A 25,300-nucleotide genomic window follows, 5' to 3' on the forward strand; every position below is an offset into this window, starting at 1 on the left:
TAGCATACAGACACTCACTGGTTGAGGAAGGCGAACAGGTATCTCATCACCACCAGAGTCGCCCGTGGAACACCCAGTAGAATCTTACGAATACACTGAGCTCTGTCATACAGGCTCTCTATACCTGTGGGAACACACACACACACACACACACACACACACACACACACACAGTCAGTAATATTCCCAGGAACTCATGAGGTGTAATCCTGAAACATATGCAGCCCATAGAGAGAGGCATTGGAGACGTGTGTGGGAGGAAGAGAGAGATGCAGAGAGAGAGATGCAGAGAGAGAGATGCAGAGAGAGAGATGTAGCGGGACCCATTTTGACAGTGCCAAAATTGAAAACACACTACTGCATTTCAAAACGGCTCTTTTTGTCAATGAACAGGCGCTGATCATTTATGGAGACCTAAAACTAACAGTGCATTTATGTGAAGCATGCAAAGCAATTGGAATCTGTTGCATTTTAAATACGTTTTAAATTAAGGGCCATATCGACTGGTGATGAGGTCATTTTTACAACAACAAGTTGCGTGTTAGAGCTGTCCAAATGTCCCCCGCAGTCATGGTAAACCACAAAACCTTCACAGCTGATACTTTTTTCAAACACACACAAAAAAACACCACTCCCCCCTTTAAAACAGTGACCCCTGTCCTCTAGTTCAGCCACCTCCCACACCATAGAGGAAGGAAGTGCTACTCACGGACACAGGAAATTAGGTCGTTGAACCTTTCCTTGGGAAAGAGGGGGTTCTCCAGCCCCCGGAAGTAGAGCTTCAGCACACCGGCCACCGAGTTGATGTCATGGTTATTCTCCTCGTCAATCAGGGGGTCGTTACCTTGGCAACAGAGACAGACATGGCTAGTTTCCTTTCCCCTGACCTGGGAGCACAAGTGTGATGACCTCACAGTGACCTCTCACCTCTCTCAAATGAGTTCTTGATGTCGTTGACCTCCACCTGCGACCCCGACACACGGAATATGCCCTGGTGCTGAAGACCTGAAGGAGATGGGAGGCGGTTATGAGAGTCTAATCATGTGTCAGTACACATCAGAGGAACTTGAAAAGGACTTGGCTCCTAACCCCTAGCCCCCAAATAGGCTAAGGAGAGGATCCACCATGTTGTTTTCAACAGAAGGACTCACCATGGAGGTTGATGTAGCGGATGCAGCTCTCCACCAGCAGAGGAATGGCTTTAGTCGAGTCCTAAAAAAAACACATCCGGTCAATTAAGCAGCCACCAGAGGCCAACCACACACAGACACAAGCAGCGGGAGGAACAGTGGAAACATTACCTGGTGATTGCTATGGGAGTTCTTTCGTCCACGGCTAGGAGAGAAACAGAGGCAACAGTGACTCAGTTTTAATTTGCAGAGCTCAAAGGCGAGAGGTGAGACAATTTAAAATATAGAAACGGATAAAACAGAGCTTCAGTCAATAACATGCTTAAGAGCTATACCTGGTGGTCAGCGTGTCTGCTATATACCCTGGAGAGACATGAAAGACACAGGCAGACAGAGAGAGGGCAGGTTTTTTTATTGTCAGACAGGGAGGGCATTAGCACGCAAGGCATATTTCTCAGCCATAAAAGAGGCAGTGAGAGAGATAGCAGTTACAAAAAGATAGCCTTGTTTGATCATCCTGATATCGCAAGCTCACATTCTGTTTCACTACACGGATTCAAGTGAAACAAAACGAGAGCCCAGCGTGGATCAGGCTAACAAAGAGAGAGAGAGAGAGAGAAAGAAAGAGGGTAGACCGCAAGAAAGAATCGAGAAAGCAAGATAGAGCGTGGGGTCTCTTACCCTCGGCCATGGCTTTCTTCAGCAGGTCGTGCTTGGCCTGTAGTTTGGAGATCAGATTACTGCCCTCCAGATACTCACGGAACTTCTGTGGACCACAGACAGAAGAACATACAGCGTTTATTAACTGTACATCTACCTAACTGTCGACATCAACTAGCCTGTGTGTGTGTGTGTCTGTCTCTGAGTGTGTGTCTCACCGTGAAGTAGAAGAGCTCAGTCTCCTGTTGGTTGGCACGGCGCTTGGCGAGGCTAGGTTTGTTTAGGTAGCCGTCCGACACGCTGGACTTGACCGACTCTGAAGAGGGGCTGTGGGTGAAACTCTGGGAAACGTCATAGTCATCCAGCACTGTCATGTCCTGAAGGGTGGTGAAAGTGGCCCCCGATGTCTTCTTCACCTGCGGGTAGGGGAAATAGAGTTAGACCAAAGTAGTCGCTCACAGATTGTGTGGTGTATGTGTGTGTTCATGTACTTGTGGATATGAGGTTTGAGCGAGTGTGCACATCTTAAATCTGTATGGTGCAGGTGGTGTGTGAGAGTGTTTATTTGTGTATGGTAATTACGGTGTGTGTGTGTGTGTGTGTGCTGAGACATGCAGATGCAGCTCATTACTCCAGTCTTCATCAGCACTTCTGTGCCCTTCAGGGTTAGATAACAGCTGCCCTCCCATTCCACAGCAATCCATATACATACTGCTCAACCGTAATACACACTCCAAAAGCACACTATAAATAACCCAAAAAAGCTCTAGCTTCAGGGAACGAAAATGGTTTATTTGTAAGTTTACATCGGTCACAAAATCAATCCAACCCGACCTCCCTCTCCTTCGTCCCACAGCATGTCGTCTGAGAGTCAACCAAACTACAACACAGCACACTGAAAAACTATATATGTCTGGTCTCACCTCTCCAGCAAAGCACACTGGGAAACTACATATGACTGTGTGATAAATGTGTGTGTGTGTGTGTGTCTCACCTCCTCGTTCTCTATCTTCAGGGTAGAGAGGCGTGACTGGAGCTGCTGCAGCCTAGATGTGAGCTCTGCCTGCACCTGTGGCTGGGCGGCTATCTGGGTCACCTGACAGGAAACAGGAACAACACACAGCATGACCGGGCGCCTACCTGGGCAGGGGGTGGGGGGGTGTCACTGTGTGCGCGTACGTCTGTGTGTGAATCCGTGCTTGTGTGTTTTTGCACTTCTGCGCACTCACGGGGTCCCCCATGTGGGGCTGGAAGCTGAAGCGTGGCGGGGGGCAGAAGGCAGTGGGGTAGAGGCCCAGCAGGCGCTGTCTGTCTCGGGAAGGATCCAGGCCCTCTACGGCCCCCTCCAGTACCTCCAACCCTGTCCGCCTGGAGGCCTCCAGACTCAGCTCTGCAGACAGGTAGGTCTTCAACGCACGACTCAGACTGGAATGGTACCCCAGGTCACAACACTGAGGGAGGGGATGGTAATGTGTTAGAGAACGACACACCTAACACTTTTTGTCAACACTGCTTAGGTAATAATGAAATCTACTGAATCGGCTTGTTTGTGTGTGTGTGTGTGTGTGTGTGTGTACTCACGTCTATGATATCGGGCAGGTCGTGGATGTAGTATTTGAACACGGAGGAGTTGGTGGCCTCCATCGTCAGAAGGTACTCGTTCCTGGCCTTCAGAGACTTCAGCTTGTTCTCAGAGTACTTAGCCTTCCTCTGGAGAGAGAGCGACAGAGAGAGGGAAAGAGTGGGAGCAGAGAGAGGGAGGAGAGAGCGAGAGAGAAGGGTGAGGAGAAAATAAAAGTTAGACTTAAAAAAAAAAAAAATCTAAATGAATGCAGGAAAGGAGAGTTTGTCCCTCAAGGGTCTCTGTACCTTCTCCCTCATCTTCTCCATCTTGCGGGCGGCGTTGCGTCTCTGGTGGCGTTCCTCTATACGCATGCCGAATAGCGGCTCCACCCCCCCGCCAGGCCCCACTTTGCCAACCCCCACCTGACGTTCGGCATCCCTCAGCTTGGTTTCCGCGTTCAGCGTCTCCCCATGGTACATGTGGTATGTCTTCATCACCTAGCAACCACAGCCCACAATGCATCCATCTGTCAACAACTCTGCCCAGGCAAATCATTTGGGTCGTGTTCAGAAGGCACTAATGGACGGAAAGGTTTTGACATGGAAAGCAGAAAGAATGCTCCTCATTGAACGAGTTCAGTAGTACCTCCTCCGTTTGAAAGTGTTTTCTCCTGTTTCGTGCCTACTGAACATGACCTTACTGCTCATACCACAGTCACCTGACAAATGTTCCCCACCGTTGACAGTTGCACCCACCCTAAACCTCCCTTCACCCTGTGAGGTTAGGAACAGACCTGTCCCCTCTAAGTTCTTGCTAGCTCATGTGTTTATTTATTTATTTACACCAGAAGCTTTTAAGGCTGCCAAGCCTTCACTTATCTAAGCTTAACGCTCAGCAACTTTCCTTTACAGCATTTTGCTGAAATTACAAGAATTGGTAGAGCACAGAAAAAGTTACTCATTCCTCAAAGTTCACGTTGCAATGTTTAAAATGAAAGTGTGTCCGTTTTTGATGATGTGTTGTTTAAGAACAGGAAAAGTGAAAGTAAAAAAAAGCTTTCAAATCCCTAAAGTTATATGTTTAATGGAGACTGTGTGTGCGTGTGTGTGTGCGTGTGTGTGTGTGTGTGTGTGTGTGTGTGCGCGTGTGTGTGTGTGTGTGTGTGGCAGTTATAGAGGATGTCACTTACGGTGTAGAGTTCATTCAGGAGCTTCATCAAGTCCTCCTGCAGCTGAAAGGTGATCTCTTTACTCTGAGAGAGGAGGGAGGGGGGAGGAGGGGAGCAGAGTGGGTAGACGAGAGAGAGGGGTATGGAGGAAGAGAGAGAGGAGGAGAGAGATATTTCATCAACACAGTGGAGAAGGGAGGTCATCACTGCAAATGAGAAACGTTTCATAATCCGATAAAGAGGGCATATGAATAAATAAATACATCCACAAACGGATGAATCCATAAATAAAACATATAGTGGCAGGAGCCGGGCTGTAGCTCCTAGCTCCTGTGTGTGTGTGTGTGTGTGTGTGTGTGTGTGTGTGTGTGTGTGTGTGTGTGTGTGTGTGTGTGTGTATGTGTCTGAGTCCTCATGTATTAAACAGCTCCTTCCAGTTTGGGAGTTTGACTTATAGCATTCTGTACAGCATTAATATTGCATTAAGCCAAATGACTCTAAAATCCCAGAATGGATGAATCCCATTCCACTAGCCTTCTCACTGTGAGGCGGACCAGCTGAGCCGGTCACCATGGACACCAGGCTGTCAGAAACTCAGCGTTGTCATGGTCACCAGCCGGTGTCATCCTCGGCTCACTCACAGTGACTGACAAGTGTCATCTGTGTGCTAGAGCTTCATACAGGGGCGAAACTTTCACTAGGGATGGGGGACGGGGGGGCAGCAACCAGTTTTATCATTGGAATGATATACAAAACGAGGCAAGGATGTGCTTTAGGACCATGTGGATGCCTCCGAGTGGTTGGGTAGGCAGTTGAGTGTTTATCCGACTGTAAACAAAAAATATATATATATATAATTAAAATAAATAACTTTATGTCCCCCCACTTTTAAAATCAAAGTTGCGCCCCTGGCTTCAAAGCTGTTATAACACAGTTACGAAGCCTCTTTGTCTAGGTGTACTGTATGTATCTACAAGCTAGCAGGTCTCTCAGCACTTTAGCTCTCATTAATAAAACAGGAGCCACAGAGATATGAATAATGAACATGATGAGCTGAACTCGGAAGGGGTGTGTGTGTTTAACTTGTTCTACAGTACTCGGAGGCAGGCTTCTCTAAAAATACACGGGGGGAAATGTGGACCTTCTGTACTTTTGATTAAAACCCATCAGGTTAATTCTTTGTGGCTCCTTTAATAGCTCCCTCTCAAACCAAGAGGCTTCTGGGAAAATACACAGGAGGAAATATGAGCCTTTACTTTTCCTTAGAAAACATTAACTCTTCTGGTCCTCTTCTTGCTCCCTCTCATACTAACAGACTTGTCATCGAAGCTATTAAACCCTCTATTCCCTTGGGAAAGTCATCTTTGAACGCTGACCCCTGATGATCTGTGACACGTGCATGAGAAGAGGCTGTGATTGGCTCACTCTTTTGAGCAGGCGGGCGGAGTCGTCGCTGATGTGCGTGAGGCGGGTGATGACGTTGTTCAGGTAGAGGTCACTGAGTGTGGCGTGGTCCTTACTCTCCCTTCTCACCTGAAGAGCGAGATAGATCATGTGCTTACATTGCCTGAACACAGGCTACTTTTTAATGAAGAGAACCAACATGTCAGCAATATGTGCCTTCAGGATGGAGCACACATGCAAACAAACAGATTCATTACCTGGTTCAGCAGCAGGTACCAGCAGTTAACTGGAGACAGCAAGTTCTGGTCCTTTCTGTAGGAGAGAGAAAGATCGGGGAGGTTGTACTCAAATCAACACAAACATAAAGCCACTGTTTACACATAAACCCATATGAGCTATGCACACACAAATAAGCAGTTTTACACACACACACACACACACACACACACACACACACACATCCTCTTACTTGTACTGCTGATGGTCCTTGGTGCTGCGTGTCTTGGCCATGAACCTCTCGGCTAGTTTCTCCAGGTTCCTGGAGTACTCCGTCTCGATCTCAGCCTTCTTCCTGAAGAAGTCCTGCAGGTCCTGCAGCAGCTGCACCCTCATCTCTGTCTGCTGTTCCAAACACCGCTGCTGCTCCACCAGCTGGGCACGCACATCTACACACAGATACACTTATAATCAGATATATACTGTATTCACACACATGATACACACAATCAGCGATACATACACATACGATTATGGAAATACACACCACACACACTCAGAGACATACTGTAAACACAATCAGACATGTTTACACACTTCCCTGCACTGACATGGACACAGAAATACATACACACACCCTAAACCAGACCTCCACAGACAAACACAATTATTTAGTTACACAGACACCTCTAGTAATACACACTCACTAACAGATGCAGACATAACACCTTTGCAGAGTACTGGCCCATATACTAATGAATTGATTTCATATTGTGTTTTTCACCAGGTCTCAAAGCCCTTTACAGATGACGGGAACACCGCTCTTCATCACCCACTAATGTGTAGCTAGGCACCCACCTGGGTGATGCACATGGCAGCCATTTTGCGTTAGAACACATGCTCACTAGATAATCCACTATCACAGTGGGGAACGTGCATGTCTCTGCACACTTACGTGCATGCGTGTGCAAACACACACACACACACACACACACACACACACACACACGAGAGCATGCGTGACTGGAAATCAGATTCTTCAGGCTAAAGGCCATGACATTATTCTATTGGGATCTTTATGAAGCATATCTGTGCATGCACACGAGTGTGTGTGTGTGTGTGTGTGTGTGTGTGTGTGTGTGTGTGTGTGTGTGTGTGTGTGTGTGTGTGTGTGTGTGTGTGTGTGTGTGTGTGTGTGTGTGTCAATGTCGATGCGGCAGATATGAGCTCTGTCTTCACCTTCTTCGTCACATGGTTCACACACAGTGTGTGGTTACCAAGACAACAGGTAGTGGAGTGGAGAGGGTCCCCTGGAGATTGGTGTGTCTGCGTGTCCGTGTGTGTGAGAGAGACCGTGTGAAAGGGAGAGACCAAGATAAGGAGAGAGGAAGAAAATGAGGAAGGGAGAAATATAGAATGTGTGTGTATGTGTGTGTGAGAGAGAGGAGTGGAAGAGGTGGGGGGGTTATCGTTGTGTATTCTCTGCCAGTCCTCTCCTTCCTGTGTCAGATACAGTTGAAGTCGGAAGTTTACATACACCTTAGCCAAATACATTTAAACTGAGTTTTTCACAATTCCTGACATTTAATCCTAGTAAAAATTCCCTGTCTTAGGTCAGTTAGGATCACCACTTTATTTTAAGAATGTGAAATGTCAGAAAAATAGTAGAGAGAATTATTTCTTTCAGCTTTTATTTCTTTCATCACATTCCCCTGAGTCAGAAGTTTACATACACTCAGTTAGTATTTGGTAGCACTTAAATTGTTTAACTTGGGTCAAATGTTTAGGGTTGCCTTCCACAAGCTTCCCACAATAAGTTGGGTGAATTTTGGCCCATTCCTCTTGACAGAGCTGGTGTAACTGAGTCAGGTTTGTAGGCCTCCTTGCTCACACACGATTTTTCAGTTCTGCCCAAAAATGTCTATAGGATTGAGGTCAGGGCTTTGTGATGGCCACTCCAATACCTTGACTTTGTTGTCCTTAAGCCATTTTGCCACAACTTTGGAAGTATGCTTGGGGTCATTGTCCATTTGGAAGACCCATTTGTGACCAAGCTTTAACTTCCTGACTGAGGTCTTGAGATGATGTGGATATATAGAAGCAACATTTAACTCGCTCATGATGCCATCTATTTTGTGAAGTGCACCAGTTCCTCCTGCAGCAAAGCACCCCCACAACATGATGCTGCAACCCCCGTGTTTCACGGTTGGGATGGTGTTCTTCGGCTTGCAAGCCTCTCCCTTTTTCCTCCAAACATAAAGATGGTCACTATGGCCAAACAGTTCTATTTTGTTTCATCAGACCAAAGGACATTTCTCCAAAAAGTACTTTCTTTGTCCCCATGTGCAGTTGCAAACCGTAGTCTGGCTTTTTTATGGCAGTTTTGGAGCAGTGGCTTCTTCTTTGCAGAGCAGCCTTTCAGGTTACGTCGATATAGGACTCATTTTACTGTGGATATAGACACTTTTGTACCCGTTTCCTCCAGCATCTTCACAAGGTCCTTTGCTGTTGTTCTGGGATTGATTTGCACTTTTCGCACCAAAGTACGTTCATCTCTAGGAGACAGAATGCATCTCCTTCCTGAGTGGTATGACGGCTGTGTGGTCCCATGGTGTTTATACTTGCATACTATTGTTTGTACAGATGAACGTGGTACCTTCAGGGGTTTGGACTTGTGGAGGTCTACAATTTCTTTTTCCTGAGGTCTTGGCTGATTTCTTTTGATTTTCCCATGATGTCAAGCAAAGAGGCACTGAGTTTGAAGATAGGCTTTGAAGTACATCCACAGGTACACCTCCAATTGACTCATTTTCTGGAATTGTCCAAGCTGTTTAAAGGCACAGTCAACTTAGTGTATGTAATCTTCTGACCCACTGGAATTGTGATACAGCGAATTATAAGTGAAATAATTTGTCTGTAAACTATTGTTGGAAAAATTGCTTGTGTCATGCACAAAGTAGATGTCCTAACCGACTTGCCAAAACTATAGTTTGTTAACAAGACATTTGTGGAGTGGTTGAAAAACGAGTTTTAATGACTACAACCTCATTGTATGTAAACTTCTGACATCAACTGTAGATCCCTCGCTCTGAAACAGCACAACCACTGAAGTGTGCACTGCCATGCTGACTGTGGGATTGGTGTGTGTGTGTGTGTGTGTGTATATTTAATGTGTGTGTGTTTGTATAATGTGTTTGTATAATGTGTGCGTGTTCTTTAACGTTATTGTGGGCAAAGGATGCGGTCCAAGATGACTCCTTAGAGACAGCCGCTCTATGAGAGAGATGGAGGGAGGGAGAGAGAGAGGGATTTGTATTTATTTTATTTAACCCTTATTTAACTAGGAAAGTCAGTTAAGAACAAATTCTAATTTGCTGAACAGGAAGAGGAAGCTCATCCTGGCTCATTTCCATGACAAACAGGTCCAAGGACACAAGGGCAGAACACACACACACACACGTAAGTGTTGGCATTGGCCACCAATTTCTTCCTTCAGTCTCACAACCACACACTGCTGTGAGTGCTCTCTCTCCATCTCTCCTTCTTTGCTTCCTCCATCTCTTCCCTCCTCCCTCTCTCCTTCCATTCCCTTCATTCTCTCCCTCCTTCCCTCCCAGGCATGCAGATGTGGGGTCAGTAATCACACACATGCAGACACAGGCAAAAGCAGAGCTGCTTGCAGAAGAGCTCACTTTCATAGGGCCCCCCCTCCTTCTCTCTCTCTCTTCCACTCCCCTTCCTCTCTCCCCTTCCCTCTTTTGCACTTATCATTCAGGCTTATATGATCCAAGCCATCACTTGATGTTACCAAACATAAAAAAATGCCTCATATCTTTGCACACAGAGACCGACAGCCAGACATTAGCACTGTGAAATACATAGAGGTCAGAATACCTGGGTATACCTGGGCTTCAGATCAACACTCAACACTCACTGTGACATCATCACGTGAGTAGAACAGCCCCCCTCATAAACACACTTGCTCCTGACCAATCACAGGATGGGGAGGGAAGGCAGACTGCAAATCCACATAGCGACAATTCAGATACATACATGTACCTCCGCTAAGACGAGAGAGAGCAGCAGCAAAGCGGTGCTGTATCTTTAAGTGGTCATTGTAATGCAGGGCATCCCCAAGTGTGTTTTGGCCAGCTGCCAGACTGGGATGGGCGCGCACACTCTCTCTCTCTCTGGTGCTGTCATTAAATCTAATCACTCAAATTCACTGTGTCGATGTCAATTCAGTGTGTGTGTGTCTCTCTCTACACCAGGCGGTGTCAGAGGAAGGCCCTAAAAATTGTCAAAGACCCCAGCCACCCCAGTCATAGACGGTACCGGAGTGCCAAGTCTAGGACAAAAAGGCTTCTCAACAGTTTTGCCCCCAAGCCATAAGACTCCTGAACAGGTAATCAAATGGCTACCTGGACTATTTGCATTGTGTTCCCCCCCCCAACTCCTCTGTTACGCTGCTGCTGTTCTCTGTTTATCATCAAATCTAATTTTATTGGTCACATACACATGGTTAGCAGATGTTAGTGCGAGTGTGGCGAAATCTTGTGCTTCTAGTTCCGACCATGCAGTAATATCTTACACGTAATCTAACAATTTCACAACAACTACCTTTTACACACAAGTGTAAAGGATTGAATAAGAATATGTACAGTGGGGGAAAAAAGTATTTGATCCCCTGCTGATTTTGTACATTTGCCTACTGACAAAGAAAGGATCAGTCTATAATTTTAATGGTAGGTTTATTTGAACAGTGAGAGACAGAATAACAACAAAAATATCCAGAAAAACGCATTTCAAAAATGTTATAAATTGATTTGCATTTTAATGAGGGAAATAACCATTTGACTCCCTCTCAATCAGCAAGATTTCTGGCTCCCAGGTGTCTTTTATACAGGTAACGAGCTGAGATTAAGAGTGTGCTCCTAACTGCAGCTTGTTACCTGTAAAAAATACACCTGTCCACAGAAGCAATCAATCAATCAGATTCCAAACTCTCCACCATGGCCAAGACCAAAGAGCTCTCCAAGGATGTCAGGGACAAGATTGTAGACCTACACAAGGCTGGAATGGGCTACAAGACCATCGCCAAGCAGCTTGGTGAGAAGGTGACAACATTTGGTGCGATTACTTGCAAATGGAAGAAACACAAAAGAACTGTCAATATCCCTCGGCCTGGGGCTCCATGCAAGATCTCACCTCGTGGAGTTGCAATGATCATGAGAACGGTGAGGAATCAGCCCAGAACTACACGGGAGGATTTTCTCAATGATCTCAAGGCAGCTGGGACCATAGTCACCAAGAAAACAATGGTAACACACTACCATTGCAGCGCCCGCAAGGTCCCCCTGCTCAAGAATACATATACATGCCCATCTGAAGTGTGCCAATGAACATCTGAATGACTCAGAGGACAACTGGTGAAAGTGTTGTGGTCAGATGAGACCAAAATGGAGCTCTTTGACATCAACTCAACTCGCCGTTTTTGGAGGAGGAGGAATGCTGCCTATGACCCCAAGAACATCATCTCCACCGTCAAACATGGAGGTGGAAACATTATGCTTTGGGGGTGTTTACCTGCTAAGGGGATAGGACAACTTCACCGCATCAAAGGGACGATGGACGAGGCCATGTACCGTCAAATCTTGGGTGAGAACCTCCTTCCCTCAGCCAGGGCATTGAAAATGGATCGTGGATGGGTATTCCAGCATGACAATGACCCAAAACACACGGCCAAGGCAACAAAGGAGTGGCTCAAGAAGAAGCACATTAAGGTCCTGGAGTGGCCTAGCCAGTCTCCAGACCTTAATCCCATAGAAAATCTGTGAAGAGAGCTGAAGGTTTGAGTTGCCGAACGTCAGCCTCGAAACCTTAATGACTTGGAGAAGATCTGCAAAGAGGAGTAGGACAAAATCCCTCCTGAGATGTGTGCAAACCTGGTGGCCAACTCCAAGAAACATCTGACCGCTGTGATTGCCAACAAGGGTTTTGCCACCAAGTACTAAGTCATGTTTTGCAGAGGGGTCAAATACTTATTTCCCTCATTAAAATGCAAATCATTTTATAACATTTTTGACATGCGTTTATTTCTGGATTTTTGTTGTTGTTATTCTGTCTCTCACTGTTCAAATAAACCTACTATTAAAATTAGACTGATCATTTCTTTGTAAGTGGGCAAACGTACAAAATCAGCAGGGGATCAAATACTTTTTTCCCCCACTGTACATATAAATATATGGATGAGCGATGGCCGAACGGCATAGGCAAGCTGCAGTAGATGGTATAGAGTACAGTATATACATATGAGATGAGGAATGTAGGGTATGTAAACATTATATAAAGTGGCATTGTTTAAAGTGACTAGTGATACATTTATTACATCAAATGTTTTATTATTAAAGTGGCTAGCAGTCTGATGGCCTTGAGAAGCTCTTTTTCAGTCTCTCGGTCCCAGCTTTGATGCACCTGTACTGACCTCGCCTTCTGGATGATAGCATGGTGAACAGGCAGTGGCTCGGGTGGTGGTTGTCCTTGATGATCTTTTTGACCTTCCTGTGACATCAGGTGGTGTAGGTGTCATGGAGGGCAGGTAGTTTGCCCCCGGTGATGCGTTGTGCAGACCGCACCACCCTCTGGAGAGCCTTTCGGTTGTGGGCGGAGCAGTTGCCGTACCAGGCTGTGATACAGCCCGACAGGATGCTCTCGATTGTGCATCTGGAAAAGTTTGTGAGTGTTTTTGGTGACAAGCCAAATTTCTTCAGCCTCCTGAGGTTGAAGAGGCACTGTTGCGCCTTCTTCACCACGCTGTCTGTGTGGGTGGACCATTTCAGTTTGTCTGTGATGTGTACGCCCAGGAACTTAAAACTTCCCACCTTCTCCACTACTGTCCCGTCGATGTGGATAGGGGGTGCTCCCTCTGCTGTTTCCTGAAGTCCACGATCATCTTCTTTGTTTTGTTGACGTTGAGTGTGAGGTTATTTTCCTGACACCACACTCCGAGGGCCCTCACCTCCTCCCTGTAGGCCGTCTCGTCGTTGTTGGTAATCAAGCCTACCACTGTAGTGTCGTCTGCAAACTTGATGATTGAGTTGGAGGCGTGTGTGGCCATGCAGTCATGGGTGAACAGGAAGGACAGGAGTTGGCTGAGAATCAGCAGGGTGGAGATGTTTCCTACCCTCACCACCTGGGGGCGTCCCGTCAGAAAGTCCAGGACCGTGTTGCACAGGGTGGGGTCGAGATCCAGGGTCTCGAGCTTAATGACGAGTTTGGAGGGTACTATGGTGTTAAATGCTGAGCTGTAGTCGATGAACAGCATTCTTACATAGATATTCCTCTTATCCAGATGGGTTAGGGCAGTGTGATTGCGATTGCGTCGTCTGTGGATCTATTGGGGCGGTAAGCAAATTGGAGTGGGTCTAGGGTGTCAGGTAGGGTGGAGGTGATATGATCCTTGACTAGTCTCTCAAAGCACTTCATGATCATGGAAGTGAGTGCTACGAGGCGATAGTCGTTTAGCTCAAATACCTTAGCTTTCTTGAGAATAGGAACAATGGTGGCCCTCTTGAAACATGTGGGAACAGCAGACTGGGATAGGGATTGATTGAATATGTCCGTAAACACACCAGCCAGCTGGTCTGCGCATGCTCTGAGGATACGGCTGAGGATGCCGTCTGGGCCTGCAGCCTTTCGAGGGTTAACACGTTTAAATGTTTTACTCAGGTTGGCTGCGGTGAAGGAGAGCCCGCAGGTTTTGGTAGCGGGCCGTGTTGGTGGCACTGTATTGTCCTCAAAGCGAGCAAAGAAGTTGTTTCATTTGTCTGGGAGCAAGACATCGGGGTCCGCGACGGGGCTGGTTTTCTTTTTGTAGTCCGTGATTGACTGTAGACCTTGCGTGATCGAAGCAATCTTGAAGCGTGGAATCAGATTGGTCGGACCAGCGTTGAACAGACCTGAGCACGGGTGTTTCCTGTTTGAGTTTCTGTCTATAGGCTGGGAGCAACAAAATGGAGTCGTGGTCAGATTTGCCGAAGGAATGGGCGAGGGGCTTTGTATGCGTCGCGGAAGTTAGATTAACAATGATCCAGAATTTTGCCAGCCCGGGTCGCGCATTCGATACGCTGATAAAATTTAGGGAGCCTTGTTTTCAGATTAGCCTTGTTAAAATCCCCAGCTACAATAAATGCAGCCTCAGGATATGTGGTTTCCAGTTTACATAGAGTCCAATTAAGTTCTTTCAGGGCAGTCGAGGTGTCTGCTTGGGGGGGATATACACGACTGTGATTATAATCTCCTGGTAGATAATGCGGTCGGCATTTGATTGTAAGGAATTCTAGGTCAGGTGAACAAAAGGACTTGAGTTCCTGTATGTTGTTATGATCACACCACGACTAGTTAATCATAAGGCATACACCCCCGCCCTTCTTCTTACTAGAGAGATGTTAGTTTCTGTCGGCGCGATGCGTGAAGAAACCAGGTGGCTGTACCGACTCTGATAACGTATCCCGAGTGAGCCATGTTTCCGTGAAACAGAGAATGTTACAATCTCGGATGTCTCTCTGGAAGGCAACCCTTGCTCGGATTTCGTCTACCTTGTTGTCAAGAGACTGGACATTGGCGAGTAGTATACTCGGGAGTGGTGGGCGATGTGTCAACGGAGCCTGACCAGAAGACCGCTCCATCTGCGGCGCCGTTGTTTTGGGTCGCCTGCTGGGATCCGATCCATTGTCCTGGGTGGTGGACCAAACAGAGGATCCGCTTCGGGAAAGTCGTATTCCTGGTCATAATGTTGGTAAGTTGACGTTGCTCTTATATCTAATAGTTCCTCCCGGCTGTATGTAATAAGACTTAAGATTTCATGGGGTAACAGTGTAAGAAATGATACATAAAAAAACAAAATGCTGCATAGTTTCCTAAGAACGCGAAGCGGCCATCTCTGTTGGCGCCGGATACACTCATATATGCATAGTCACTTTAACTATACATCCATGTACATACTACCTCAATTGGCCCGACCAACGAGTGCCCCCGCACATTGGCTAACCGGGCTATCTGCATTGTGTCCCGCCACCCACCAACGCCTCTTTTACACTACTGCTACTCTCTGTTTATCATATATGCATAGTCACTTTAACCATATCTACATGTACATACTACCTCAAATCAGCCTGACTAACCGGTACTGTTGTTTTTCACTGTTGTTTATATTTCTTTACTTACCTATTGTTCACCTAATACCTTTTTTGCACTGTTGGTTAGAGCCTGTAAGTAAGCATTTCACTGTAAGGTTGTATTCCTGTTGTTGTTCGGCGCACGTGACAAATAAACTTTGATTTGATTTGTGTGCACAGGGAAGAGCCTGTGCATTCAGAGTTCATCAGTGACAAAAAGAGCACAGCAGGAGGGAGATGAGTAAAGACGCAAGGAGGAAATTCTCTTCTATGAACTCTTGAGTTCCACTCAGCAATGTGTGCATGGCTGAGCTGAGGATGTATTCGTGACCTTTCCTGATCAGAATACACACACACACACACACACACACACACACACACACACACACACACGTCATTCCATTTCAGTCCAAACTCTCTAACCGTCATCTCCATTTCCTCCTTTCTCTTTGATATCAACCTGCAGGGACATCAGGCTTTTTCACAACAATGTGGAGTTCTTTCCTGTGAAAAGTGAAAGCCATTTCCTTTTCTGAGATAAGTGATCATGTGGGCATGAAGGCACTGCAGGTGATAAAGTCAGAATATGTTTTATGTGCTCTGTGGTGCTGTGAGAGAGCATGTGAGGGCGAGAGAGTAAGAGAGTTCATCCCACACAGCCCTACAACATGCCCATGTAATTATGATGGGTGTAGAGCCATGCTCAGTGTATGTGGCCTGGCAACCATCTTGGTTGGAATATCCTACTGTTCTGTGTGCAGTCCTCAGTATAATAATAATAATAATAATAAATTACATTTGTATAGTGTTTTTCATAGAATCTCAAAGCACTTCAAAAGCAAAAAACAAACAAGCAATATATCATTTCAGGTCAACCGATAGAGGCCAAGTCTTTGAAAGCTGCATCCTACGAAGATGGTGAGTGTCAGTTCATGGGTGAATGGAGAGAGCTGGTCAGAGGGTGGTAGATGATTGTTATGGAGTCCGCTGATGATCTTGTAGAGTGCGTCTTACACTTGGACCTGAATGGCGCCGGAGGAGATTTTACAGGCTCTTAACCAATTGTGCATTTGTTCGCGTTATTTGTAACTTATTTTGAACATAATGTTTCTGCCACCATCTCTTATGACCGAGAAGAGCTTCTGGATATCAGGACAGCGATTACTCACCTTGTACTGGACGAAGATTTTTTCTTTAACGATTCGGACGTGAAGGATTTACTTCAGACACCCGACAAGGCCCACATCCCCGTCATTCGCAGGAGAAAGAGACATCGGGGACATAGGTCGGGGTGCCTTGTAAGGATCTGATAGCAAGTGGGTGATCTGCCTCTACCATCAGTCCTATTAGCTAACGTACAATTATTGGATAACAAAATAGACAGCTACGATCATGAATATCCTACCAACGGGACATTAAAAACTGTAATATCTTATGTTTTACCGAGTCGTGGCTGAACAACGACAATGATAAAATACAGCTGGCGGGGTTTACGCTGCATCGGCAAGATAGAACTATTGCCTCCGGTAAGACAAGGGGTGGGGGTCTGTGTATATTTGTAAACAACAGCTAGTGCACGAAATCTAATATTAAGGAAGTCTCAAGGTTTTGCTCGCCTGAGGTAGAGTATCTCATGATAAGCTGTAGACCACACTATTTACCAAGAGGTATATTTTTCATAGCTGTCTATTTACCACCACAAACCGATACTGGCACAAAGTCCGCCCTCAATGAGCTGTATAAGGCCATAAGCAAACAACAGGAAAATGCTCATCCAGAGGCAGTGCTCCTAGTAGCCGGGGACTTTAACGCAGGGAAAATTAAATTAGTTTTACCTAATTTCTACCAGCATGTTAAATGTGCAACCAGAGAGGAAAAAAAAAAACTCTAGGACACCTTTACTCCACCCACAGAGACACGCACAAAGCTCTCCCTCACCCTCCATTTGGCAAATCTGAACATAATTCTGTCCTCCTAATTCCTGCTTACAAGCAAAAACTAAAGCAGGAAGCACCAGTGACTCGGTCAATAGAAGAAGTGGTCAGATGATGCAGATGCTAAGCTACAGGACTGTTGTGCTAGCACAGACTGGAATATGTTCCGGGATTCTTCTGATGGCAATGACCACATCAGTCACTGGCTTCATCAATAAGTGTATCGATGACGTTGTCCCCACAGTGACCGTACGTACATACCCCAACCAGAAGCCATGGATTACAGGCAACATCCGCACTGAGTTTAACGGTAGAGCTGCCACTTTCAAGGAGCAGGACTCTAACCCGATCGCTTATAAGAAATCCCGCTATGCCATGAGACAAACCATCAAACAGGCAAAGCGTCAATACAGCACTAAGATTGAATCATACTACATCGGCTCCAACGCTCGTCGGATGTGGCAGGGCTTGCAAACAACTGTATTACAGACTACAAAGGGAAGTGCAGCCGCAAGCTGCCCAGTGACACATGCCAACCAGACAAGCTAAATTACTTCTATGCTCGCTTCGAGGCAAGCAACACTGAAGTATGCATGAGAGCATCAGCTGTTCTGGATGACAATGTGATCACGCTCTCCATAGCCGATGTGAACAAGACCTTTAAAAACAGGTCAACATTCACAAGGCCGCAGGGCTAGACGGATTACCAGGATGTGTACTCCGAGCATACGCTGACCAACTGGCAAGTGTCTTCATTGACATTTTCAACCTGTCCCTGACTGAGTCTGTAATACCAACATGTTTCAAGCAGACCACCATAGTCCCTGTGCTCAAGAACACTAAGGTAACCTGCCTAAATGACGACCGACCCGTAGCATTCACGTCTGTAGCCATGCAGTACTTTGAAAGGCTGGTCATGACTCACATCAACACCCTTATCCCTTATCCCAGAAACCCTAGACCCACTCCAATTTGCATACTGGCCCAAGAGATGATGCAATCTCTATTGCACTCCACACTGCCCATTCCCACCTGGACAAAAGAAACACCTACGTGAGAATGCTATTCATTGACTACAGCTCAGCGTTCAACACCATAGTTCCTTCAAAGCTCTTCACTAAGCTAAAGACCCTGGGACTAAACACCTCCCTCTGCAACTGGATCCTGGACTTCCTGACGGACGCCCCCAGGTGGTAAGGGTAGGTATCAACACATCTGTGACGCTGATCCTCAACACGTGGACCCCTCAGGGGTGTCCGTGCTCAGTCCCCTCCCTCCCGCTTTGAGGATAATACAGTGCCACCGTTGCGGCCCACTTACAAGGACTGTGCCACCCCCCCACCCCCTTCTCCATGGCCGATGTGAGTAAGACACTTAAAACGTGTTAATCCTTGCAAGGCTGCTAGCCCAGATGGTATCCCTAGTCGCGTCCTCAGCGCATGCGCAGACCAGCTGGCTGGTGTGTTTACGGACATATTCAATCGCTCCCTATCCTAGTCTGCTGTCTCCATATGCTTCAAGATGGCCACCATTTTTCTTGTACCCAAGAAAGCAAAGACAACTGAACTAAATGTCTACCGCCCTGTAGCACTCACTTCTGTCATCATGAAGTGCTTTGAGAGGCTGGGCAAGGATCATATCACCACCTTACCGGCCACCCTAGACCCACTTCAGTTTGCATACCACCCCAACAGGTCCACAGACGATGCATTCGCCATCACACTGCACATTGCCCTATCCCATCTGGACAAGAGGAATACTTTTGTAAGAATGCTGTTCATTGACTAGAGCTCAGCATTCAACACCATAGTACCCTCCAAGCTGGAGGCCCTGGGTCTCAACCCCGCCCTGTGCAATTGGGTCCTGGACTGTGATGGGCCGCCCCCGGTTGTGAAGGTAGGAAACAACATCTCTACTTCGCTGACCCTCAACACTGGGGCCCCACAAGGGTGCGTGCTCAGCCCCCTCCTGTACTCCCTGTTCACCCACGACAGCGTGGCCATGCACGCCTCCAACTCAATCATCAAGTTTGCAGATGACACAACAGTAGTGGGCTTGATTACCAACAACGATGAGACAGCCTACAGGAAAGAGGTGATGGCACTCGGAGTGTGGTGTCAGGAAAACAACCTCTCACTCAAAGTCAACAAAACAAAGGAGATGATTGTGGACTTCAGGAAACAGCAGAGGGAGCACCCCCTATCCACATCGAAGGGACAGCAGTGGAGAAGGTGGAAAGTTAAGTTCCACGGCATACACATCACAGACAAACTGAAATGGTCCACCCACACAGACAGTGTGGTGAAGAAGGCGCAACAGCGCCTCTTAAACCTCAGGAGGCTGAAGAAATTTGGCTCGTCACCCAAAACCCTGACAAACCTTTACAGATACACAATCGAGAGCATCCTGTCGGGCTGTATCACAGCCTGGTATGGGAACTGCACTGCCCTCAACTGCAAGGCTCTCCAGAGGGTGGTGTGGTCTGCACAACGCACCACCGGGGGCAAACTACCTGCCCTCCATGACACCTACAGCACCCGATGTCACAGGCTGGCCAAAAAGATCAAGGACAACCACCACCCGAGCCACTGCCTGTGCACCCCGCTACCATCCAGAAGGAGAGGTCAGTACAGGTGCATCAAAGCTGGGACCGAGACAGAAAAACAGCTTCTATCTCAAGGACATCAGACTGCTAAACAGCAATCACTAACTCAGAGAGGCTGCTGCCTACATTGAGACCCAAATCACTGGCCACTTTAATAAATGGATCACTAGTCACTTTAAATAATGCCACTTTAATAATGTTTTCATATTTAACATTACTCATATCATATGTAAACTCAGCAAAAAAAGAAACGTCCTCTCACTGTCAAATGCATTTATTTTTAGCAAACTTAACGTGTAAATATTTGTATGAACATAACAAGACTCAACAACTGAGAAATAACTGAACAAAGACATAAACTGAACAAGTTCCACAGACATGTGACTAACAGAAATGGAATGTGTCCCTGAACAAAGGGGGGAGGGTCAAAATCAAAAGTAACAGTCAGTATCTGGTGTGGCCACCAGCTGCATTAAGTTCTGCAGTTCATCTCCTCCTGAGATATTACCCCACACTTCCACCAAGGCACCTGCAAGTTCCAGGACATTTCTGGGGGGAATGACCCTAGATCTCACCCTCCGATCCAACAGGTCCCAGACGGATCTCAATCCCATTGAGCACGGGCTCTTTGCTGGCCATGGCAGAACACTGACATTCCTGTCTTGCAGGAAATCACGCACAGAACGAACAGTATAGCTGGTGGCATTGTTATGCTGGAGGGTCATGTCAGGATCAGCCTGCAGGAAGGGTACCACATGAGGGAGGAGGATGTCTTCCCTGTAACGCACAGCGTTGAGGTTGCCTGCAATGACATCAAGCTCAGTTCGATGATGCTGTGACACACCACCCCAGACCATGATGGACCCTCCACCTCCAAATCGATCCCACTCTAGAGTACAGGCATCGGTGTAATGCTTATTCCTTTGACGATAAATGCGAATCCAACCATCACCCCTAGTGAAACAAAACCGCGACTCGTCAGTGAAGAGCACTTTTTGCCAGTCCTGTCTGGCCCAGTGACGGTGAGTTTGTGCCGATAGGCGACGTTGTTGCCGGTGATGTCTGGTGAGGACCTGCCTTACAACAGGCCTACAAGCCCTCAGTCCAGCCTTTCTCAGCCTATTGCGGACAGTCTGTGCACTGATGGAGGGATTATGCGTTCCTGGTGTAACTCGGGCAGTTGTTGTTGCCATCCTGTACCTGTGATGTTCCATGTGTTGGTGTGATGTTCGGATGTACCGATCCTGTGCAGGTGTTATTACACGTGGTCTCAAATCAAATCAAAGTTTATTTGTCACGTGCGCCAAATACAACAGGTGTAGACCTTACAGTGAATGCTTACTTAAAAGCTCTAACCAATACTGCAAAAAAGGTATTAGGTGAACAGTAGGTAAGTAAAGAAATAAAAACAGTAAAAAGACAGTGAAAAACAGTAGCAAGGCTATAAAAGTAGCGAGGCTACATACAGACACCGGTTAGTCAGGCTGATTGAGGTAGTATGTACATGTAGATATGGTTAAAGTGACTATGCATATATGATGAACAGAGAGTAGCAGTAGCGTAAAGAGGGGTTGGCGGGTGGTGGGTGGTGGGACACAAAGCAGATCAGCTGTCCGTCCTGTCTCCCTGTAGCGCTGTCTTAGGCGTCTCACAGTACGGATATTGCAATTTATTGTCCTGGCCACATCTGCAGTCCTCATGCCTCCTTGCAGCATGCCTATGGCACGTTCGTGCAGAAGAGCAGGGACCCTGGGCATATTTCTTTCGGTGTTTTCCAGAGTTAGTAGAAAGGCCTCTTTAGTGTCCTAAGTTTTCATAACTGTGACCTTAATTGCCTACAGTCTGTAAGCTATTAGTGTCTTAACGACCGTTCCACAGGTGCATGTTCATTAATTGTTTATGGTTCATTGAACAAGCATGGGAAACAGTGTTTAAACCCTTTAAAATGAAGATCTGTGAAGTTATTTTGATTTTTACGAATTATCTTTGAAAGACAGGGTCCTGAAAAAGGGACGTTTCTTTTTTTGCTGAGTTTATATACTGTATTTTATACCATCTATTGCACCTTGCCTATGCTGCTCGGCCATCGCTAATCCATATATTTATATGTACATATTCTTATTTAGATTTGTGTGTATTCGGTAATTGTTGGGGAATTGTTAGATTACTTGTTAGTTATTACTGCACTGTCAGAACTAGAAGCACAAGCATTTCGCTATACTCGCATTAACATCTACTAAGCATGTGTATGTGACCAATAAAATGTGATTTGATTTACTCCCTATTCACCCATGATTGCATTGCCAGGCACGACTCCAACACCATCATTAAGTTTTTCCCGACGACAACAGTGGTAGGCCTGATCACTGACAACGATGAAACAGCCTATAGAGAGGAGGTCAGAGAACTGGCCGTGTGGTGCCAGGATAACAACCTCTCCCTCAACGTGATCAAGACAAAGATGATTGCGGACTACAGGAAAAGGAGGACCGAACACACCCCCATTCTCATCTACGGGACTGTAGTGGTGCAGGTTAAGAGCTTCAAGTTCCTTGGTGTCCACATCACCATCAAACTATCATGGTCCAAACACACCAAGACAGTCGTGAAGAGGTCACAACAAAGCCTATTCCTCAGGAGACTGAAAAGATTTGGCATGGGTCCTCAGATCCTCAAAATGTTCTACAGCTGCACCATCGAGAGCATACTGCATCTCCGCCTGGTATGGCAACTGCTCGGCCTCCGACCGCAAGGTACTACAGAGGGTAGTGCGTACTGACCAGTACATCACTTGGGCCGGGTGGCTGAGTCTAACAATTTTTGGGGCCTTCCTTTGACACTGCCAAGTATAGAGGTCCTGGATGGCAGGAAGCTTGTCTTGGTGTGTTTGGACCATGATAGTTTGATGGTGATGTGGACACCAACTCTACTTACATGTACATATTACCTCAATTACCTCGACTAACCTGTGCCCCCACACATTGACTCTGTACCGGTACACCCTGTATAAAGCCTCGCTATGGTTATTTTACTGCTGCTCTTTAACTGTTATTTTTACTTAAAACTTATTTTTCTTAAAACTGCATTGTTGGTAAGGTCTACACCTGTTGTACTCAGCGTATGTGACAAATAACATTTCATTTGATTATAGCCACATCACTTCTCCCCTTCCACTCTGTGTAACACAGTGTAGGATGCTGATGCCTCGGCTACTCTGGGGGCCAGAACGCTCACCACACAAAGTAGTCAGCCAGGTCACCCGTGATACAAGTCTGTATTCAACATCCATCCATGACTGAGGATGTATTTAGTTCAGTGCTATTGTAAGACGTGACATTTAACAGAATCAGTCTCACGTGGAACACCTGTACAGTCAGTCAGTGCTCTCCCCAGATGCCCCCCTCATTTCATACCGTGCCACAGGACATAGTTACAGCACTGAGCGGAGGTCCGACTGTCACGGTAACCATAACAAGCCTCTCTCCTTGGGGACATCAGTGGGGTTGACGAGACAATGAAACCTACGCCGTGTCCCACTCCCACCATACGCAGAGTGCAGTGCTCATTATATACAGTTTGTCAGACACACCGGGGGGAGCCCGCTGCAGTCGCAGCCTCTGAAGTAAACCAATACATGCAAACCAACAGTGGAACAGAACCAACACCACAGACAGAGAAAGACAGACAGAGCTCCCAGCTATGACAAATACCCACTACTACTCCACTCTATACCCAGCTACCACTCCACTCAACCCACTACTACTCCACTCTATACCCAGCTACCACTCCACTCAACCCACTACTACTCCACTCTATACCCAGCTACCACTCCACTCTATACCCACTACTCCTCCACTCTATACCCACTACTACTCCACTCTATACCCACTGACTAGTGTAACCTACTACTGGCAAACAGCCTCACTTCCACATGGCTGAGAATGATCAAGGGCGCTGCAGAATCCCCCCCCTCTCTCCTCATCCTCTCCCCCTCAGGCACCTTACAGCACTCAGGATGAACCCAGAAATACTGATGTCTCATACTGAGGTGTCATCCCCACTACACATCCATTTTCCAAACAAGCCATGTTTGAGAGGCGGTAGATCAGACATAATAGGCAGGTGTAGTGTAAATGGACAGGTGTGTTTGTGTGTGTAAATGAATGTGCCTATGAGAGAGGGGGGTGTATAAACACGAGGGTGTGTATGAGGGGTGTATATGTGTGCGTACATATCGGTGTGCATGTGCGCGGGTTCGCGTTAGTGATAATTTTTTTTTGGAAAAGCATACCTTTCACCTGGCTCTCATACTCTGCAATTATCTCCTTGTCCTTCTTGCTCCTGACCAGGTTCGACATGTCGGCGCACTAACGATGGTCAATCAGATAACGGTCCAAATATTGATTATTCCGTTCCACCGCGCGTCCACGATGCCCGAGGCACTATCGCAAACCACAGGTTACATACTAGAGAATAGATCCACTCACTGCCGCAACAACAGAATGTATTATTCCTCTTCAAGGGATGGCAGATAAAACGCTCAATCATCCAGAATCACCCTTTCCATAGATCCACCCGTGACCGCCTGAGCCATGCTACGGGTTCTCTGTGAGCTGTCAACTGGGAAGCAGGTAGTAACAATTTCCCATTAGCGAACTCAATGAGCGCGGCAGAAGCCTACACACACTGGGCTGCGGTAAGAGAGGGGTGCACGCCCACTAGGTAATCCAGCGGAACACTGTGACGCGCCCCTGGTCTCTCTCGTTCGCCGGAGTTCCTCCTGTACAAGTCTCTCCCGGGGTGTTTGCGTGAGTGTATGTACAATATGTGTCTGTGACCTAACCCTGTAGTAACCTTTCACACAAACTATGAGCTACGCTACACTGCATGCTGCTCAATGCCATGAGAAAGGGTGGGGCTCGGGGGCGTGTACCCAGAGATGATTGACAGTTAAGCCTACGGCGACCACTTAAGCCTTGTTCACATTGGCAGTTTGAAGTGACTCAAATCTTTAGTTTTTTTTCGATTCGAGTCTTATTTTTTCTGCAGCCTGAACAGACAAGAAGCACATGGAATCAGATGTTTTATTTAACCAGGCAAGTCAATTAAGAACAAATTCTTATTTACAATGAGAGCCTACCAAAAGGCCTCCTGAGGGGACGTTAAAAAGAAATTAAAATAGGACAAAAACACATCACGACAAGAGAGACAACACTACATGAAGAGACCTAATACAACATAGCATGGCAGTAACACATAACACAGCACGGTAGCAACACAACATGGCAGCAGCACAAAACAGGGTACAAATATTATTGATCACAGACAACAGCAAGAAGGTAGAGACAACAATAAATCACGCAAAGCAGCCACAACTGTCACTAGGTGTGTCCATGATTGACTCTTTGAACGAAGAGATTGAGATAAAACTGTCCACTTTGAG

General features: G+C 46.6%; 1 protein-coding gene across 1 annotated transcript in view; it reads right to left on the reverse strand.

Annotated features, from left to right (window-relative positions):
- Positions 1-24,764, reverse strand: part of LOC115198692 (SLIT-ROBO Rho GTPase-activating protein 1-like) — a 29,915-nt gene extending 5,151 nt beyond the window's left edge. Inside the window, exons 1-17 of the mRNA XM_029760850.1 lie at positions 24,149-24,764; positions 6,396-6,591; positions 6,184-6,238; positions 5,948-6,055; positions 4,544-4,606; positions 3,660-3,851; positions 3,372-3,500; positions 3,020-3,241; positions 2,785-2,886; positions 2,009-2,206; positions 1,812-1,896; positions 1,466-1,493; positions 1,302-1,335; positions 1,152-1,212; positions 928-1,005; positions 710-844; positions 19-124 (exon numbers count right to left, since the gene is read on the reverse strand). Of these exons, the coding sequence (XP_029616710.1) occupies positions 19-124; positions 710-844; positions 928-1,005; positions 1,152-1,212; positions 1,302-1,335; positions 1,466-1,493; positions 1,812-1,896; positions 2,009-2,206; positions 2,785-2,886; positions 3,020-3,241; positions 3,372-3,500; positions 3,660-3,851; positions 4,544-4,606; positions 5,948-6,055; positions 6,184-6,238; positions 6,396-6,591; positions 24,149-24,215 (1,859 nt within the window). The 5' untranslated portion in view covers positions 24,216-24,764. The remainder of the gene's footprint in view (positions 1-18; positions 125-709; positions 845-927; positions 1,006-1,151; positions 1,213-1,301; positions 1,336-1,465; positions 1,494-1,811; positions 1,897-2,008; positions 2,207-2,784; positions 2,887-3,019; positions 3,242-3,371; positions 3,501-3,659; positions 3,852-4,543; positions 4,607-5,947; positions 6,056-6,183; positions 6,239-6,395; positions 6,592-24,148) is intronic.
- Positions 24,765-25,300: the final 536 nt, after the last annotated feature.

This window comes from Salmo trutta, chromosome 8 (assembly GCF_901001165.1).
Source record: "Salmo trutta chromosome 8, fSalTru1.1, whole genome shotgun sequence".
NCBI lineage: Eukaryota > Metazoa > Chordata > Actinopteri > Salmoniformes > Salmonidae > Salmo > Salmo trutta.